Below are 20,382 nucleotides of genomic sequence, written 5' to 3'. Positions count from 1 at the left end.
TTGGTAAGACTATGCTAACTAAACCGCGCATTTCGTTAGTAGGTTTATATTTATATATATATGGTATAGCTTTGTCTTTATGTGTGATGAACCTAAATAATAAAAATGTGACTAATATTCTATCACACTTTATATATATTTTATACAGCACGAACGAAAAAAACCATAGAAGTCGCCTTTTCTAACTAATTGACATTGGAAATTGGTACCAATGAGTCTATATGCGCATGCACCGTGAATTGAGTCGCAAAATAAATGATTGGTTCCACTGTATGTTATGCAGCACGGCACCAGCCGTGATTGGACGGCAGTTAATACGTCAGCAATGTGACTAGCGTACTAAGAGGTTATGATTGCGTTTGGCTATTTTAGAGCAGTTATGCTTTTATGTTTTTTTCGTTCGCTAGTTTAATAACAGTCCATTATATTTGTCTATGGACATTAATATAATTAAATACTTGATTAGAGATTTTTGGAACAATTATGCTTACTAAACTGTGCATTGTGTTGGTACCTTGTAACGGTACATTTTAACATTGTTTGGCCTTTTTATATAGTGTTATGGACCTATTAAATTAATGTTGATAGTATTTGTTGAATGCACCATGCTAATTAAAATATTTAAAGTCGCGACGCGCTATGTAGCGAGCTATGTTGGGAGTATCTCTTCGGGATAGAATTCGCAACGCGGAAAACCGTTGAAAAACCAAGGTCACCGACGTAGCTCAAAGGATAAGCAAGTTGAAGTGGCAGTGGGCGGGTCATGTCTGTCGTAGGACCGATGGCCGTTGGGGCAGACGTGTTCTAGAGTGGAGACCGCGAATCGGTAAGCGCTGTATGGGACGACCTTAAAAAGGTGGCTGGAAGTGGCTGGATGAGAAAGGCGGAGGACCGTGTGTGGTGGGGAGCTCTTGGAAAGGCCTATGTTCAGCAGTGGACGCTTGTAGGCAGTTGATGAATTAAAATACGCATTGTGTGGGTGCATCAATTAGTTTTATAACAGTCCATTATATGAACTGTGCACATTAATATAATTAATTAGAATAATAGGTATTTTTTGAATGATTATGCTTACTAAACCGCGCATTTGGTGGGTACTTTATTGGTACAGCTTTGTCTTCATGTGTGAAGGACTTCGACGGCCGAGTGGCGCAGTGGGCAGCGATCCTGCTTTCTGAGTCCAAGGTCGTGGGTTCGATTCCCAAAACTGGAAAATGTTTGTGTGATGAACATGAATGTATTTCAGTGTCTGGGTGTTTATCTGTATATTATAAGTATTTATGTGTATTATATTCATTAAAAAAATATTCATCAGCTACCTTAGTACCCATAACACAAGCTACGCTTACTTTGGGGCTAGATGGCAATGTATGTATTTTCGTAGTATATTTATTTATTTTACCTAATAAAATTAATGTCATTAGAATTTGTTGAATGCACCATGCTAGTTAAACTTCGCATCGGTTGGTCGTTTTAATTCGTTTTAAAACAGCCCTTTATCTTGTGTCATGGATGTGCATATACTTAATTACCATAATAGAGATTTTCAGTAAAACTATTCTAACTAAACCGCGTATTGCGTGAATATGTACTTTAAAATGTGCCTTTGTTTTTCATGAGTGATTGTCCTTAATAAAACTAATGTTATTATATTTTTTTAAAAAATTTTAACTTTTTTTTGATTTTCGTGGTTAATCAACATTTTTTTAAATATACAACAACAACGGGTACATACCACGATAATATTTTGGATTTGTCGATATTTACCGCCGGTCCCGTCGTGACCACGATCCATGCAACTGGGTCGAAATATCGACAAATCCAAAATATTATCCTGGTATGTGTTTGTTACCAAACATAGAATTTGAATAATACGCAACCAAACAGTCAACGAAAGTCGTTTATTTTCGCCTTTACAAAAATAAGTATTAAATATGGCTTTGGCCGTATCGTTGCGTTGGGTCGCTCGCTCGAGTCTATCTGAGAACCCCGTAAAAGAAAAATATCATTTTTTAAATGAACCATGAAGTTAAAACTTCGCAGTGTGTGGTAAAGCTCCATTATATTGTACCATGGACATTAATATTAATATAATATGTAGTTAATGGAATTAGAATTTGTTGAATGCACTATGCACTATTTGTTGAACGCACTGTGCGGGTAGTTTATTACTTTTTAAAATAGTCAATTTTGTTGCTCTATGGTCATAAATATAATTCTTGTTCCAGTTTGTTCAATGCACAATGTTAATAATTAATCTTTGTTGAGGAGTACTTTATAATGCCTAATTATATTGTGTTATGTACTATTATTGAATTAATTTTATAAGAATTTGTTATATTATACTAAATGAGCGTAATATAACAAATTCTTACTTCGATTATTTTTTCGTTTATGACAGCCGACTGGCGCAGTGGGCAGCGACCCTGCTTCCTGAGTCAAAGGCCGTGGGTTCGATTCCCACAACTGGATAATGCTTGTGTGATGAACACGAACGTTTTTCAGTGTCTGGGTGTTTATCTGTATGTTATAAGTATTTATTTGTATTATGTTTATAAAAATATTCAACAGCTATCCTACTACCCATAACACAAGCTACGCTTACTTTGGGGCTAGATGGCGATCTGTGTATTGTCGTAGTATATTTATTATTATTACGTGGCCACTTTAATTAGTTTTTAAACCGTCCATTTTAAAGTGCTAAAGACATTAAATTTTTTTTTTGGTACTTGAATGCATTATGCTAATAAAATTTCGCATTGTGTGGGTATTGGTCCATGGGTGTTATAGACGACAATCTAATTTATATGTTAAGAATTTGTTAGATTATGCTCATTAAATTTGACACTGCATTGGTACTTCAATATATAATTAATCTTTTTTTTTTTTTTTTAAGATAATATTCCAACGAAGAATATATTTTTCTAAGGAATTAATCTTAATAGAATTCGATGTATACAATCAGTGGATACTTTAATTAAGTTCATGATGGTCCGTTAATATTATTAGAATTTGTTCAATTAACTATAATTTTAGCTTTCCTTGTTCGGATAGTTTGATCTGTTTTTTTTGCTATATTTTTTTTTTATATTAATGAAACTGTAGCATTCGTCTGTCAATATAATTGGGAGTGTTTTAAGTTCATGGAGTTTCTACCATTTCATAGTAGCAATGTCACGCGTAACGGAATATCACCCTTAAGGGTTGTTTTTCCAAGAAAGCAAGATCAGGAACGAAATACCTCATTCATGGTAAGGAAAATAATTTGATCTCTTTAAAATCCTTATCAGGATGTACCTTTTAGAATAGACCTTGAATGAATTAATGAATCTTAGTGCGTCTTCTGAGGAATAATAATAGCTCATATTTTTCGTTATTAAAAGTACATTATTACTATACAACTAAAAGATAATTTGAAAGTAATAAACAAAAATTAATATATAATATTTAAATATTCGAATCACTGCCGCTCCAATCCATTTGAAATGGCACAGCAGTGACTCACATATAATAGATTGTTGAACGTTATCTTTCAGTGTTTGATGTAAGCCATCAAACAGTGAAACATAACGTTCAATCAATCGTTCAGTCATTCATCAGTCAACAGTGGCTCTGTTTAGATGTAAAGAATAATATATTTCTACTATGGTACCGCCGTTATCATTTGAATCGTCTTTACATAAATATTTCTATCAATCTATCTCGCTCGCACTTATTATCGCTTATAAAGCGCCATGGCAAGAGAGTCACTGACTTTTATTATAAGACGACACAGAGTTTTCATACACAGTGACCGTAAAACATCGACAATCATTTAAATCTAATCGACGTTAAGGTACTCTTAGCACAATTCAAAATAATTGAAGTATAATTTCCAGTTATTTATAATAAAATATAAAATTCTGGAAATAATCTAATCATGAAACGATCGTAATTGATTGCAACTATATATAGAGTGACTCTAATACTCCAACTATTAACTTAATTTTCTTAAATTATTTTTTCAATGTCTTCAATCAATGAATAGTACACATTGGACAGATTAATTTGCTAACCGTTGTAAGATTGAAAAAGTCACCGTGCATGTTGCGATATGAGACAGTACGCTCAGTATAAGATTAGCATGCTTGGAATTTCGATACAAAGTAAAATGAACTTAATGTTATTGTTTTTAGAGTCGTAAAAATCTGTAATCCTGTTTTTGATTTCGCCAAGACTTGGACTTCCTATCAAGAGTAGATGAATTTGATGTTTAACACGAGGTAAATAAATGCCATTTTACTCTTGACGTTAAAGAGTATCGCTATGGAAATCGTCCTTCGACTATGAGATCGTACAAATCTTATACTACATATTACAAGCTAATGATGTCATCCACATTTTCTTCTTGAATTATACTTTCAAGTTTTTAGTTCATTTGTAATATGCGAACTGTGTTATTGGAGTTTTGTTGAATTTCATGGCCAAATTGTTGGATTTTGTACAACAAATGATTGTGGCCAACCTTTGGGCCAATGTTTAGTAATGTTTATGAAACATAAATAAGAGATTTCGTATCATAGTACATTATGTATATATATATATATATATATATATATATATATATATATTTGCGTCAATTATGTATCTTTGTAGGGAGAGGATTTATTCTATAAGTCAAATGAATCTGGTAAATTAATGTTAAACAAAAAGTACTAAAATGTGAACCATAGAAATGTAAATATAATTTTATGTAATTTTAACTTTTGAACAAAATTTTGTTAATGTAGACATATATGTCATATGGTATGTTATGTTGGCAGCTCTAAGAGATAACTTAATAATATAGTCCGAAAAAAAAACAGTATTGCGGTAATCCATAAAATAGTTTGTAATAAAATTATGTCTATAACGAAACTATCAAGATATCATCCTGAATATTATGTATGTAAATATTTTAAATCTATAAAACTGTATTGGATTGGGACGTACAACGTAACGTAACGTAAGAACGTAATTCTTAGGGCCGGCGCCCATTGTCGGCATCGGCAAGGAACAGGATCCTTCGGCATCCTACATGCAAGCGCACACTGATGGAAACTATGCTTTGGCATGCTGCAACGTTCTTAGGGATGACGAGGCGTCCTTTAGCATGCCGCACCGTCCTGTAGCTTGCCGAAGCGTCTCAATATCGTATTTCTCGTCAAAACAGTTTCAGAGTTGTTACAAGCTAGTTGTGTGAGTTGTATTTAATATGGTGGACTGGGATCTAGTGCTCATAGCAGCTCTTGCTGAAGAAGAAGAGAAATCTAATCAATCAAGAAGATTTTGGGTGAACAACCTTTGGAAGCAACGATATACGTCCGGTGAATTCAACAATTTATTCAATGATTTGCGTTATGACGTGCGAAAATTTTATGACTACTATAGAATGAGTTATGAAAATTTTGAAAGTCTGGTTCATTTGCTTCGACCTTTCATGGAGAAAAAACAATCAAATTTTCGCACACCTATATCTGTTGAAGAAAGATTGTCTGTGTGCTTGAGGTGAGTAATCATACTAATATTATAAATGCGAAAGTGTGTTTGTTGGTTTGTCCTTCAATCACGCTGCAAGAAAGCCACGGATTGACGTGATTTTTTGATTGGGTATAGTTGAGGACCTGGAGAGTGACATAAGCTACTTTTTATCCCGGAAAATTAAATAGTTCCCTTAGTTAGTTAATAATAAACAATACTTTAATGTGTTAATAATCATATTTATTATTTTTTAATTCACATATACTCGTACAGGTATGATTCGAATGGTGACTTCAGATCGCAGACTACATTACTATTTCGTCTGAATCTATATTTCATGCTGCGCCGGTCATAGAACTGTCGTCGTGGAGCGATTGTTGATGACATTGGAGTCATATCTTTATTTTTAATCACATTAGCTTTGCTGCAGGTAATAATATGTTAAAGAAATTACAAATTCTGGTAATCATTGGTTTCAATATTCTGGTAATCACTGATTTCAATGTTTTGGTCTTGGCATCTAGGTATGGGTGTCGGTGTATATTTCAATGTTGAATGTATGTTGTCCTCGTTATTTACGGATGTTGCTTGGGGTGTGTAATAAGAAAAATCGTCCATGGTGTAGTTTGATTGATTCACAGGAGGTTTTTGTTTCGATGTGGATGGTTCATTAATAGATCTTGTTGTTTCAATATGCTGTGGTGCTTCTAACATTTCTGAATATTCGATTTCTGCCTTATTAACAATAAGCAATACATCTCTTTTCACTTGAAGTTGCAACTTTTTCGGTAAAGATTTTACTGTAGCAGACATTGATTTAAAAAATATATCTATAGGATGTTCATCTTCGTTATTTTTAGAATCTATATAATTTTTTAATATCTCAGCTGTGGTTATGTTTTGTGATCGAGGACGCGAGTTTTGTGAATCTGAATGTGACATTTGTGATTGTGGCCGTGATTGAAGAGAATCCAAGAAAGAATCTTGTGTGTCCTCGGAAGACGAATCTAAATTAGATACCTGTGCTCTATTTTGTAAAAATGTAGTTAAGAATTGGAGTTCTCTTTCGTGTTTTATTGGCCTTTGTGGCTTTGCAGAATCACCACTTTTGCTTGTTCTATTTTTTATCGCTTTTCGATAGTTGTTTCTGATGTTCGTCCACATCTTGAGGCATTCTTGAGCTGAAAATAATATAATAAACATATAAATGAATGGTTTGTTAGTGAGGGGTTTTCACGCAGGTTTTCCAAGTGGCAATAGATTAATAGGTACCTACCTAAGCTATATTTAAAAATATAATGTTTCTTTTCAGGTTTTTAATCACAGGAGTCAGTTTCAAAACTTTAGCATTCAATTACCGAATGGGATTTAGTACAGTTCGTTGTATAGTCCATGAAACCTGCCGTGTAATCTGGAATATTCTTGGCCGTATCGTTCTGCCAAAACCAACAACAGCACAATGGAAGATAATTGCTAAAGACTTTGATGAAATATGGAATTTTCCAAATTGTATTGGTGCCATAGATGGCAAGCACTTCAAGATACGAGCTCCAAATAATAGTGGAAGTATGTATTTTAATTATAAAAAATTTTTTAGTATCGTTCTGTTGGCTGTAGCAGATGCTAAATACAGATTTGTCATTGTCGATGTAGGTGCTTATGGTAGAAATAGCGACGGTGGTATATTAGATCATTCAAAATTGGGTTTAAAATTGCAAAACGACACCTTAAATATTCCTCAAAATGTGAGCTTACGAGGAATAACTGAAGAATTACCCTATGTTTTTGTTGCTGATGAAGCATTTCCACTAACGAAAAATATAATGAGACCGTACCCTGCGAATCAATTGGCAAATATAGAGAAAAGAGTTTTTAATTACAGACTAAGTCGAGCAAGGCGTATTGTGGAGAGTGCTTTTGGCATTCTTCAATCAAGGTTTGAAATATTTCAGAGGAGAATGCAAGTACAAGCAAAATATATAGATAACATCATTTTAGCCTGCTGTTCTTTACATAATTACATCATTAACAATGCAACGACGGAACTTCCAAACCCACTACAGGAAAGTGACATTTTAGAAAGTTCCGTGGATAACAATGTAGTTGGCGATACCGATATTATCATGTGCGAGGGTATGGTCATTAGATATCAATTTAAACAATATTTTAACTCTGAACATGGGTCAGTTAGTTGGCAGAATAATATTGTCAATAGATCATAAAATACCAACGATCTATAAGTCAATGTAATTAATTATATATTATATATACTTATACTTATTATAACTCAATAAAAAATACAATGTTTATGATGCTTACTTACGTGTTTTATTGAATTCTTTGGCGATTTGCTCCCACGCATTATTTTTCATGTGTTGGTCACTGTAGTGACGCGATTTTATATTGTATAAACACTCGTGTAGACGAACTAAATTAATTAGCTTTTCTTCCGCCATCGTTGTTACAAGAAAATTCGTTGTTACAGCAAACAACCGATACACGCAGTGGTTACCTCGATTGTGTTGTGTGTGAGTCAAATGATTCAAATGGCGGATGCCTCCCCTCGCCCCGCAGGGCAAGCTATCCCCGAGTGGTGCCTCGGCGCCGGCGGGTACCGAAGGATGCCGAAGGATGCCGAAGCATCCCGAAGCATTCTTAAGGCTGCCGATACAGCAGCCTCAAGCATACCGAAGCGGTATTTTTGTTATTACGACCATATATAATGGAAATTTCTACTTTATTGTCATTATGTTAATGTATATTGCTATTTGCCACCTAAAATCCTCAGTCGTGCCGATGCCGACAATGGGCGCCGGCCCTTAAAGGTACTTCAAAACTACTTTATTACTATCATATTAATTGCATTGTAATTAGTTGATTGAATGTTTTTATTTTATTCTAATGGTAAATTATACTTAGAACCTTAGAATAAGATTTGTATACTTCAAATTGTTCTCATCAAAGACAAACGTTAAATTGACCTCATGTTACTCCTTTTAGAGTCGCTAATTCCGTACTAAACAAAAGACAACGAAACGTATTTAGTTAATATGAAATAATATTAATTTAATATTTTTGTTTATTCGAGTCATATAAAATAGCTATTGCAATATTTGTTGGGATAACTTAAACAAATCTATAACTAAAAGTTTACATAAAACCTAAATGATTCTCTGTTTGTGCCCGACGAACAGAGAGCCAATAGTGTGAAATAGGATTCTGAAGTCTGCGGTTCGCAAACGACCATGAGTATTTTATTTTTAGGGCTCCAAAGCCTTCCTGAAAAGGATGCTAAACGATCTCTAACGATGCCACAAAATTTAAACAAACTTTTATGTTATTTGCGTTTTGCTTTGTGTTAGGTCTGAAAAGGACGCAGATACACTTTCCTTTTCACACGATAATCGAATAAATTGCAAGTGTACAAATTTTAACCTAATGGTCCTTTAAAAACCCTTGCATAAGTAAAAGACTGAATTTGTGGTAATGTGGAATATGTGCGGTTGTGTATGAAGGCCCTAATATTTTTAATAATTATCTGTGTAAGTTGGCACCAAACTTAATTACCGCTCGTAATTCAGTGCAGTAATTCCGGTCATAGACAATATCATGATTTTTATTTAACACGCGTTGTGGGACTTCGTTTTTAGTCCGTCGGGTCTTTAAGTTTGGTGCGAGTTGAATATTACGCGCAATGTATGTTGGCTGCACTGAAGTAATTCAAGAGTTGCTAGGCACGCAAATACAGTTTTTAGGAAATTAACAGTGGTGGCATTTGCACCTACATGGTTCATGCGTGAATATTTAAGGCCAACATACACTTGAGTGCTTATGCGTGGTGAGTGCGTGACGAATGCGTGTCACTCTTAACACAGCAAACGTGTGGAACGCAATGGTGTTAGGTGTGCGTACGTGTTTTCTCTGTACTTTTGGGTTATTGATATCTGCCTGACAATGTTTGTAACGCTTTGTTATTCTATATCATGATAGTTAAAGATCTGTATAGAGTTTAGTTAAATAAGATTACTTTACTATTTATCCATACGTCCAAGTGTGATATTGCAATTATGTATCAGTAGTCAATCAATGACAAAAATTTGTAAAAAAAAAAAAAAGTATCAAAAAACGTTTCTTATCATTAAAATATCATAGTTAAACAAGTACATATATTTTTTGTAAGCACATGTTTTCGTGCACACGTTTAAATAATTAATTGTTGTTACAATTACGGTAAGCGACTGAAAAGTGAACACAACCTGAATAGGCAACCAACCAATATTTAGGCTTTTAGTATCCCATTAAAGTTTTATTTATTGTTAAATTGTTTGATATTAATAAACGTATTTTAATATATTTTTTATTTAGGTCATTGATCGACCATTGACGCACAATGATTGTAATAGCAGACTTAGGGGCCCAGTAATGCTATGTCGGCTACACACTAACGCTTCTTCTTCTGAAGGGGTATTGATATCCATTGTGTCTCTGATGAACAATCATATTTTTTCAGTAAGGATACAACTGGTGCGTGTTAACACGCAAATGTGTTTTACACGCCACGCATACGCACTTCGTGTACACTGCTTTTTTGGTATCGACTTCAGCGCGGTCACATAAGATTGGGCGAACTATACCACTTTTAATATATTCAGAATGTTTGGGCATTTTGGAAACCTATGTGTTATAGAAGTTGTAGCACCGGCTAGTCTGATGAAGGCGTCTAGACAGTGCAGACGTGCTGTGCGTGCGGGACCGTTACTGGCCTTAGTGGTATGCGAATTATGGTGATGCTGTCTAGATGATGTCGGCATTTACCACCAGATCAAAGGCGTCGCACTACTGTATCCCTTCTTATAGGTATTGTTGAAAAGTGTTGTATTCTGATCAAAATGTTTAAAAGAAACTTACCTATCTATTATAGTCATATATTTTAATAAAATGCTCTTGTCCTTTAAAAGGTATACCTTCTTACGAATTTCATACAGTATGTATTTTATATACCAAAGAGGGTAATCGCTCAACGTTGTCGCAATCACAATCGCTTACAAAATCGAAGACAGATAACGATTGCCGGCTTCTAATGTCTGTTGGTACCTCTAATGCGCACCCCCCTTTTGTTGTTTATTTACTTTAATAATTCCTATATTAAAAGAAACATAGTTTAGGCTCAGTTCGTAGTAATTCAAGAACTATGTTAGTATTTAATGACTAAAATTATCAGGTGTTATTTCTACTAAGTGATTGAGGCCGCTTAACGGAGTTCTGTGTCGGAGTCGGATTTAACTCATTGCGATAGACTGAGCGTTGCGCGATTACCCCCTTTGACTCTTGAAAAAAACTTGATAAACATATAAGTATTTGTAATAGATGTCTATTTAACATAAAATTGACGGTAACCTAGCATCCTCTTGCTAACGTAGTTCTACCTTTTTTTTTATAAAATCTTAAATGAACTCGGTGACAGGGTGGAGAAGTAATGTATTAAAATGGCGGGAACCCTGTGGCTTTAGAGACCTCTGCAATTTCTAAGAGCGTTTATAGTACATTTATATCTACGGTAGGTTATCAATATTATTGCAAGCTTCAAATGTATAGGTTGCACGTAACTTTCATTATGGTCTGGAGTTCAGCAGGGCTAGCACGGGCGGGAGATAAAAGTTATATCCCCTGATTATATCCCCTGACTAGGGGTATAATTACCGTGTCCACTTGCTAAATCACTGGAACATGGAAAAGGAGAAGTTTACCCCCGTTTATTAATACATATATTGGGATATTATTTCCACTTTTGCGGTAGTGCTCCGAGAGTTGATAAAGCTGTGGGAGAAGATATATTTATATCCTTTCCCCGGGGATTTCCCGGAGGATTCTGATAATTGTCTTAGCAGAATCACGAGTAATTAAAAACGTTAAAACAGAATAAGGTCAAGTAGGTAATATGGTTGGATACCCCTGCTTTAGAGTTTAGACGTTAAGACTGCCCGCTCAGACGGGCATATAATATTCTGATATTGAAGAGTTGAAGTATTGAAAAAAAATATTGTCAATGTTTTCCTGTCGATAGTATTGACTGTGTGCGGGTAACCTCAGATTCGTTAATATGTATAGGTACAAGTCTACATTCTCAGGACTTTTTAAAAGTTACGCGCAATCTTAGAGTATTTCTTTTGCTAAATTTATATCTACACAGTGTTCAGTAGATCGGTGTTTCTATAATTACAGAGATCTTAAGCAGCTCTTAAATAATACAGATGCAAAATCCCGGTATGTTGTTTTGCGAGAAAAGTCACGAGAACCTGCCTCACTTAAAGATTTTTTTTATCTGTAATAAAAATAAATAAACATTTCCATGATGAACTGTCCCAGCCTTAATTGTAGCATTACCGACAGTTTCTTTAAATAGTCAAGCTGTCAGTTTCAATATTGCGCTATGTATTACCAGTTATTTTTTTTTGCGTTTTGAAGTCAAGAAGGACCCCTTATAATTTCGTCACGTCTAACGATAATGTTTCAAAACTATTCTATTTAAAAATTACGTCGCTCTCATTCTCTCACAACACTGATGAACCAAAGTAGCTGACTACTTCTTCGTTTACTTAGTTTAAGAGAGTCTGCAAGGCATGTATAAACTATTTTATCGCGAAAAAAGCGTAGTAGGACACATTGCAGCTACAATCGACAAGGCATTTGAAGCCTATATTTCAAATATAGAAACACTTTTATTTTCTAACGGGATTTTGCATCTGTATCTCTAAACTATAACTGTTGCCCTAAAAATTTCGGGTTTTAACTCTAACCTTAGACCTACTTATATCACAATTCACACTTTTATAATAAGAACATAAGAATGTTAATCACAAAATGAATGTGTCTATGGTAATTAAAAAATAAAATAATAATTTCCACTTAATTAGTTTTATTGTACAAAAATACTGGTATTTACATGAGGTGATATTAAAGTAACCTACCACGTAATAATACGTATTAAAAAAATAAAAAATGCATATGCATTTTATATTTTAGTCTGTTATCAGGTTTTTTTTTTGTTTATTTGAGATTCTATCTAAATAACATTGTATTTTTTTACGTATTTAGAAAAAGAGACTATCCCGGGTCAAAAATGGTTTGTGGACCATGGCTAGATTGAGCTAAGGCAGCTAGTGATAGCCAGGAAGATACTGGTATAATCTTAACGGCTCCGCAATTTTTTATTTAAAATGCTACAACACATATATGTTGTTAATATTTTTCAAACACATAACTAACTTGAGTTTCTCGAAAAAGATAGGTCTTTTTGAGGTCGTGATAAAAACCGCTAAGTTCTTACCCGCGCTGTTTAGCATATTTTAACTTTTTCCTGTAATTTATGCATTTACTTCCCAAAGTTTCATATCATTTTCAACGATCTCCGCATATTTTTCTCGTTTGTACCGATCTTTAAATAGAGGATGTAAAATCTTAAGACTTAATCCTAAAAGAGCTCCGTTGTCTAGCATATCGTTCAGTTTATTTGCTAATTTGGCGTTGTAATATAGTCTAAGTAGGCTCGGCCTCGAGAACAGGTATTGGCTGTCACGTAGGTTGTCTCTAGCCCATTCTTCTATTCTTTTGTTACCACTGGCCATCTGTAAGTTTAAAAAAAAACGTACAATTTTTTTAAAACGATGTCCCTTGCCCCGCCTTGCCGTGGAAAGGAGTAAACTGGAACTGGTATAAATCGTCACGTATCAAAAAAAAAAGTGTTATGCCATCTCCATTAGAGGATAGACTCGTGAAGACGGCATAACGTTTTTTTTATGGGGAGATGAGATATTATCGCCACGTGCAGATATTTGTTACCATCATATCGTGTTAGTTAGATATTACATTTTTCCGATGTTATATGCAATAGGTAAATAATAAAATTTTCCGATTGTATAGGCAATAAATAATCAAATTTTCATAATACTTTGAATCGTACTAACGTAGGTATATCTTAACATCGATATACCTACGATAGTACGTATGATGATATGATAGCCAAGTATTAAATTATACGACCAAAATAATTGATGTACAGCAAATTTTAAAAGATCGAAGCCAAATATTAGTTTTTCGTGACATATGCATGCCTCTCATTCTCTTACACACTGAGGAAGCAAGAGAATGGGCGCGTGCGTACATTTACCGCACCAAGCATGACCATCATTTCAACCAATAGATGTCCACTGCAGGACATAGGTAAGTTAAGGATTTCCACACTTCATGTGCCCAGCGACTCTTTACGCCGTCTGATATCTGTCCACCTTATCTGGGTCTGGGTCTACCAACTCTGCGCTATCCCAGCTCAACTCACTCAGCGGGCAATGAAGTCCTCGGGGTATCTCTACGTGACATAATCAGAAATGCGGACATCCGAGTGTCCAGAATTACCACCATGTATACAGCTGCCAGAAACTACAATAATTTTTGCAGGTACACAAGACCGAAACTTAACCGATACGTTCCTTATTAAAAAGGATGGCTTAACTATTAAATCCATCCAAATAGTTTTATATATTTTTCAAATGTATACTTACTCTTATGTCCCCAACTTGTTTGAGGAAATACGAAGAGAAATAGAATCTCAAGTTGTCGGTGCTGGACCTACGCCGGCCTCGCTTGACGTAAGTCTTTAAGAGATGGAACCCTGACCTTTTATATTTGAATACCTGAAAGACGTGGGTTGGTTTATACAATTTGGTAAATAAATGCACTAATAATAAATCAACCCACTCCGGGACACGGGTCTTCTTTTCCAATGCGAAGGGTTTTGGCCGTAGTAGTCCACCACGCTGGCCATGTGCGGATTGGTACTTGATACTTCACAGTTCAAATGCCCTTGAGAAACGTTATGGAAAACTAAGGCATGCAGTTTTCCTCACGATGTTTTCCTTCATGGATTAAGCTAGTCATATTGTATTACCTACTTAAATCAAAATGTACATAACTACGAAAGGTTCGAGGTGTGTGCCGGGGATCGGACTCAGTCCTGAAAGGGTAGCCGGAACCCTAGCCACTAGGCTATCACGGCTAAAAATACCGTCATAGAATATCGTGTTCGGTCAATTGCATACTAAGTTATATTCTATGGAATAGTAGTCTGCCATCTTTTTTTTAATTCCAGATAGGTTTGCGCTAGACGACTATCATTCCTGATGAAAACTCCTTGCATAAGCTTCTGTAGTTGATATCCCATGGACACACAAAGCACTTTGCTTTGCTGGTTTCAAATACATATCACAAAGACTTGGTATGCTCTTTATGTATTCCGCTTTCTTCACCACCTTCAAATGAATAAAGGCATTTTAGATAAGCGTACCTCATCTAAGGCTGCATCATAACTTACGATCACGTGTGACGCTTCAGTCAAGCGCTAGGCTATAAATTAAAAAAAAACAGATGCGATCTATTCCAATTAAAGTATCGCTAATTACTTTTGTATCACGCAATAGCTAAACATTTTTAAAACGTCTTATGTAAAGCATATTTTTGGTTTCGGCCTTGAGGTTCACTTTTACTGAGTACATTTAAATTAATCTGTTTATTAAAGAATAGAAGCTACGCCAATCGAGGTAATTGAAAGTAATTGGCATTAGTAGTAGACGGCATTCCTATTCATTTATAATACATTTTACTTAAACTTTCGACGTCTGAGGTGGTCCAGAAAATTTGCTTGATGAAACGATACGGTATAAAGGTTAATTGCGTCACCATTTATGGTTCAGGGAAGAGTAGAAGCTAAGCGCAAATTGGTGCCAATTCTGTTGTCTGTGTACAACAGAATTGGCTCTCTCCAAACTACACTAATTTGACTGGTCTAAAAATGGTGCTGTCATTTTTCGAAGAGAACAGTGAAAATTATTTGTTCTTAGATTGAAAAGGATTGATGGACCTACCTAGGTTTTTTAAGGTCTGTCAAGTTTAGAGCTAAAATTTCGAGATATGTGTTGACAACTGTCGTCTTGCTTCTACGACTAAGTACATGATTTGTGTCTTAAAGATAAAATAATTAATTTTTATAAATTCTAAAGTTTGTAAAATATTCGAAAGCCATTAATTTTCATAGATTTCCCGCGCGCAAAGGTGGTGAGACTTAAATTTGTTCCACTCTACCTTATGCAATTTTTGGTGTACGTATGTATTATCTTGGGGCTTTCCAAACAAGTCGTGATTGTTTAATCTTGACACTTTGACATGTCAGCTGTTTTTGAACAAACATATAGATAGGTATCACTATACGTTTTCAAACAATCTTGTACTCCTAATACAAAGGTTCATTTTAAAACTGACTGTACCAGTGGCGGGCACTTCATACATGCACAAAAGCACTGTGTACCCTAAAACTTTTATAGGTATTACTCGTATAGTAGGACTATTTTTCCATTTTATGCTATCTTTTTGCTATACCTGGTCAAAAGCCCTACGCCACTGTACTGTACCCTTGCAACTGATTTGAATAATTATAAGCACCTGCCTAGAAAATAGTCTAGAGATGAAACTGTTGTGAAATATCAAAGGCAAAACATAACGTATTAGGGAAATCTATTTTGCTTCCGTGCTACCTAACTGTAGCTAAAGGTTTTAACCAAAAGACTTCCTAATTAAATAAAGATTAAAAGTCTATCTACGTGGAAAGTGACATCTCTTTGGTCAGATCGTCCGCAATTGTTTTGTGAATTTAAAAAATAAGTCTGTATCTTGGCCGCCCTATATTTTTTAAGATAGTTCATATATTTTCTGTGAGATTTCCTGGGGGATTTACTCCATACCCTTTCCTACAAGCATTTAAAGAGCCCCTCCTCACCTGATATATAAAATTCCCAGTAACATACGAGTCAATGTAATGGGTCCCATAACTCTTCATGAACCGTCTTACAGCTGCCGTATCGTTGACGTCAAGCTTCTCGATTGCTCTTTCAACATATTCCTTCACCCTGATCTTTTTGGTAGAGTCCATCTGAACGGTCTCGTGGGTTTTCGAAAGCTTTACTAGCACGTAGCAGCAATTATCGGTCTGCGTTTCGTACTCAATTCCGAACGTCCTCATGATTTCGTCGTATATCCAGTCGCCTAAAAACGCTTTCCATGGTTGTTCTGTACTGAAAGCAAGATCATTGTTAAACAACTACATATTTACACCATGTTTTTAACGCCCGATGCAAAAAAGACGTGTTGTTATAAGTTTAACGTGTCTGTTTATGTGCGTCTGTTTGTGATCGTATACATAGCCCGGACGGATGAACCGATTTTGATGTTATTTTTTTGTTTGAAAGGTGAATTAGTCGGGGTACTGCAGTTATATTGAACCCGTATTCCTAATCAGCGGGTAGCCAAGGCCAAAGCCTCCCACCAGACAAGACCAGAGACAATTTGGAAATTATGAACACCTAAACAGCGGGAATCGAACCCGGCACCTTCAATTATAAATCCACAGAGTTTACCCAAGGGAGTCATCTGCATGCAAACCTGTAATAAGTGAGTAAATTATCGGTAATTCCTTACCCCTCTATTCTAAAGTTCCGGAAGTAGGCAGCCAGTAATTCCTCGAATGTTTCACAAAGTTGTATGTTCAGAGCTACCATCGGATCCCCTGGGGATTCTATGCTAGTGACGTTCTCGAACACCCGGATATTCTTTTCCCGGAACGGTTCCACTGTTTCCGAGCTGTCCTCTTCATAGTCCGCTGAAACCACTTGGGTTACTTGTGATAAATCTCCATAACTAATAAATAAAAGAAGTAATAATCAGTTGCATTAATAAATAACAAAACTCAAAATTCAAAAATGTTATGTACACCTGCCACAGGCTCTTATGAAGCGTTGATTAACTTCATACAAAATACAAAAATTCAAAATTCAAAATTCAAAATTCGTTTATTTCAAATAGGCCTACTTTATAAGCACTTTTGAAACGTCAATTATGTATGTTTGTAGTGACTCTACCACACACTTTACATATCATTTGTTAACATTTATGTTAGGTGATGGTGATAACTACAATCGTTAAGTCTAGTTGGGTTTCAAACGCGCTCTTCTAAGAGGAGCCCAAAGAAAACTTAGCGAGAGTATTTTTTGTTATCACCATCAATATTTAGCTATGAAGTTAGAGCAATTCATACCCGAATTTTTTTATCATTCTTGTAATTAATAAAAGCTGTTCCACGCGATGTACTTAGGTATAAGCCTACCTTTCTTCGAAACTAGTAATATTATAACCGCGAAAGTGTGTTTGTTTGTTCATGCAATAACTTAGAAACCACCTGAAGAAGGGATTTAACTACCTATACGCGAATAGAAGATGTACTTACGAGGGCGAAGCAGTGGACAAATATAGTATAGTAACATTATGACTTTACAGTTCGTTCCCTCGTATGGTTTAAACGCTTTGAAAGTCACCGCCGGCTCAAATACCGAAAGGAGGCCGTCGGCTACTTCATAATCTCGACTTGTAGTGCAACAGCAATCTGATGCCTATTTAAATTTTCCGTTGTTTCATTGAGTAGGTGCCTAAATAATACAAAAAATTGAAATAGATTAGGTACCTACTTCCCAAAAGATTAAATAATATATCTATTTATTTAGTCTCACATAGTTTCCTAAATAGCGCATGAACGTATTTAAAACAATTCGAACTGACGAACTGTAGTAGGTATGCCAGTTAAACATTAATTGCTTTGGTTTTTTTTTATTCCATCTATTAGAGGGACTTTTAATTTATAGGTCAGCACCAACGTTTCACGCTATATTAATCCAAAATACAAATAAATCTACTATAACGATTTCAGAGAATCAGCAACAAATCTATAAACTTTCATTGCTAAAATGCGCAAAGCATCGCTGAGTTAAAAATGCCAATATTCATAAAATTTATATTCAGTTCAAATGTGTGGTGTTACTCGCGAACTGTGATTGGGAACGCACGCCATATATAGGTGTAAAACAACCGCATACATCACAATTTATTGGGGGAGATTCAACTTATAAATGATATAATAAAAGTTAAGCTTATGCTTAGATATTAATGAATGAATGAATGAATGAATACACTTTTATTGTACACCAAAGAAAAAAAGTAGTTACAGAGATATAAAAACATATTAAGAGAGTACAATTTGGGGGATAAAAGTCCCCAAAAAAAAAAGATTAAAAAAAAAAACTTTCCTCAATAGATTATTAAACTTGCCTAAAGGCATGTGCCCAGTTCTTAGTCTAATTATGCTAAAACTAACTTATTAACCGTCGACGCAAAAACGATGGGCTGTATAAGTTTGACGTGTCTGTGAGTGTGTCCGTCTTTGGCATCAATGTTTTGTTTGAAATGTGAATTAGTTGGGAGTGTTCTTAGCTATGTTAGATGAAAATCGGTGCAAGATGGCCGCCACCACCAATTGTCAATTTTTTTTTATTCGAAAACCCTTAATAAGCATATAAAATCTAAGAGCTTGACTAGTAGAATGGTGTACACTATATTGAAAGCCCGACTTCAACCACACACACACATCATTCTGTTAAAATTTTCTTCATCAAGGTTTTTGAAATTCTCAATTTATATTTTTCCTACTAATTTTACTATGTAAAAACCAGGGTCAGATTGAATGTACCAAATACCTTTATCAAGCGATCTCTCATTAAAATATTCATTTTAATGAATGTTTGTTTTGTGTGATGAGCATGAATGTTTTTCAGTGTCTGGGTGTTTATATTTATATTCTTTTTATGTATATTATTCATAAAAATATTTATCAGTCACCTTAGTACCCATAATACAAGCTACGCTTACTTTGGGGCTAGATGGCGATGTGTGTATTGTCGTAGTATATTTATTTATTCCAATGATTAAAAAAAATACTCTTTTATATCTTTAATTATTATACATATATACATTTCCGCAATGAAAATGAATAAAAATATTATTGTGTTCAAAAGTCCTGGTGGGTATATTTACTTCAGATTAATCGTAAGTTTTCCTATCCTAAACGGAAAACATCTCTTAGGGTGGCTGCAATACTATGCCAGTTCCAAAACTCACCCTGCATTGTTTAATCGAACCAGATGGCTCGTTATATCAGTAACGAAATTTAATATAACAAAGTTATCTATGAAAAACTTACTTCGCAAACACATCTATAGCATTTCCTATATTCAAACTGTAACCCAGATCCCCTTCTCCGCTCTCGCACACACCACAACAGAAAAATAGAGTCAAAAATATCATAAACATCTTTCGAAACACTTTGTAAAGGTTAGTTTAGATAGAATACATTGTATGGCCAATACACGCTTGCCGCGCGTAGGCGGTCCGTTCAGACTGAGATTATTCACATATTTCGCTAATATTGAGGAGTAAATACAGTGTGAACTTGACCCAAGAGATTAGTTACGTATCATAGATAGAGTCAAACGCGTGCGGGTGTTATATTATACTTTAAATATAAAAAAAATATAATGTAGAGTTCAGGAAATTATCTTTAAGACTTTATAGAAACTACACTTGGATACATCGACATTAAATGAATAATTAAGCGAAATATAGTTAAGGAAACCAACCATTAAACGATCCATAACAGATGAAACAGTATATTTTCATAAACTATTTTATTTATTTCATATATTTTGGAAATGAGCTTTAAATTCCGGGTTTACTTTACGAGTACAATACGAGTTGACAATTGTCTTATGTATTGTTTAATGAAAATTCTTTGTCCTCAGTTTATAGAGTGTCGAAAACAGCAAAAAAGAGAAGAAAACTTTAATGATTTGTCAAAATGTTCCTTAGTCAGCACAGGCGCTGAGTGATTTATAGAATTTAATGGGTCTTTCATCTTTTTGAAAGATGGACGTTTATAGAAGCACTTATATTTTT

General features: G+C 34.8%; 3 protein-coding genes across 6 annotated transcripts; 1 reads left to right on the top strand and 2 right to left on the bottom strand.

Annotated features, from left to right (window-relative positions):
- Positions 1–5,001: 5,001 nt before the first annotated feature.
- Positions 5,002–8,317, top strand: LOC120624888 (protein ALP1-like). Of its 4 annotated transcripts, none has more exons than XM_039891652.1 (3): positions 5,002–5,526; positions 6,812–7,065; positions 7,985–8,317. In XM_039891652.1, exons 1-3 carry the CDS (start codon positions 5,234–5,236, stop codon positions 8,029–8,031), a joined length of 594 nt encoding a protein of 197 aa, XP_039747586.1. In that variant the 5' UTR covers positions 5,002–5,233; the 3' UTR covers positions 8,032–8,317. The 4 variants fall into 4 exon arrangements, with proteins under 4 accessions (XP_039747586.1, XP_039747585.1, XP_039747587.1 ...); XM_039891651.1 differs by lacking the exon at positions 7,985–8,317 and adding an exon at positions 7,153–7,829; XM_039891653.1 differs by lacking the exon at positions 7,985–8,317 and adding an exon at positions 7,382–7,660.
- On the bottom strand, positions 5,551–7,976 carry LOC120624889. Its single transcript, XM_039891655.1, has 2 exons — positions 7,823–7,976; positions 5,551–6,680 (listed from the first exon to the last, which is right to left on the bottom strand). Exons 1-2 carry the CDS (start codon positions 7,953–7,955, stop codon positions 5,950–5,952), a joined length of 864 nt encoding a protein of 287 aa, XP_039747589.1. The 5' UTR covers positions 7,956–7,976; the 3' UTR covers positions 5,551–5,949.
- Positions 8,318–12,478: 4,161 nt separating the features above from the next.
- LOC120624886 (torso-like protein) lies at positions 12,479–19,810 on the bottom strand. The gene is made up of 5 exons (XM_039891649.1): positions 19,631–19,810; positions 17,023–17,241; positions 16,325–16,619; positions 14,058–14,189; positions 12,479–13,124 (listed from the first exon to the last, which is right to left on the bottom strand). The coding sequence occupies exons 1-5, from the start codon at positions 19,738–19,740 to the stop codon at positions 12,864–12,866; spliced, it is 1,017 nt and encodes a 338-aa protein (XP_039747583.1). The 5' UTR covers positions 19,741–19,810; the 3' UTR covers positions 12,479–12,863.
- Between the last annotated feature and the right edge of the window lie 572 nt (positions 19,811–20,382).

This window comes from Pararge aegeria, chromosome 7 (assembly GCF_905163445.1).
Source record: "Pararge aegeria chromosome 7, ilParAegt1.1, whole genome shotgun sequence".
NCBI lineage: Eukaryota > Metazoa > Arthropoda > Insecta > Lepidoptera > Nymphalidae > Pararge > Pararge aegeria.
This window is presented reverse-complemented; position numbering and strand designations above follow the sequence as displayed.

Excerpts from the sequence above, each read along its gene's own strand:
- LOC120624888 (XM_039891650.1), top strand. The coding sequence starts at position 5,234 with ATGGTGGACTGGGATCTAGTGCTCATAGCAGCTCTTGCTGAAGAAGAA. Across the intron at positions 5,527-6,811 it reads AGATTGTCTGTGTGCTTGAG|GTTTTTAATCACAGGAGTCA; the intron begins GTGAGTAATCAT and ends GTTTCTTTTCAG.
- LOC120624889 (XM_039891655.1), bottom strand. The coding sequence starts at position 7,955 with ATGGCGGAAGAAAAGCTAATTAATTTAGTTCGTCTACACGAGTGTTTA. Across the intron at positions 6,681-7,822 it reads CAAAGAATTCAATAAAACAC|CTCAAGAATGCCTCAAGATG; the intron begins GTAAGTAAGCAT and ends TATTATTTTCAG.
- LOC120624886 (XM_039891649.1), bottom strand. The coding sequence starts at position 19,740 with ATGTTTATGATATTTTTGACTCTATTTTTCTGTTGTGGTGTGTGCGAG. Across the intron at positions 17,242-19,630 it reads GCTATAGATGTGTTTGCGAA|TTATGGAGATTTATCACAAG; the intron begins GTAAGTTTTTCA and ends TTTATTTATTAG. Across the intron at positions 13,125-14,057 it reads AACAAGTTGGGGACATAAGA|ATGGCCAGTGGTAACAAAAG; the intron begins GTAAGTATACAT and ends TTAAACTTACAG.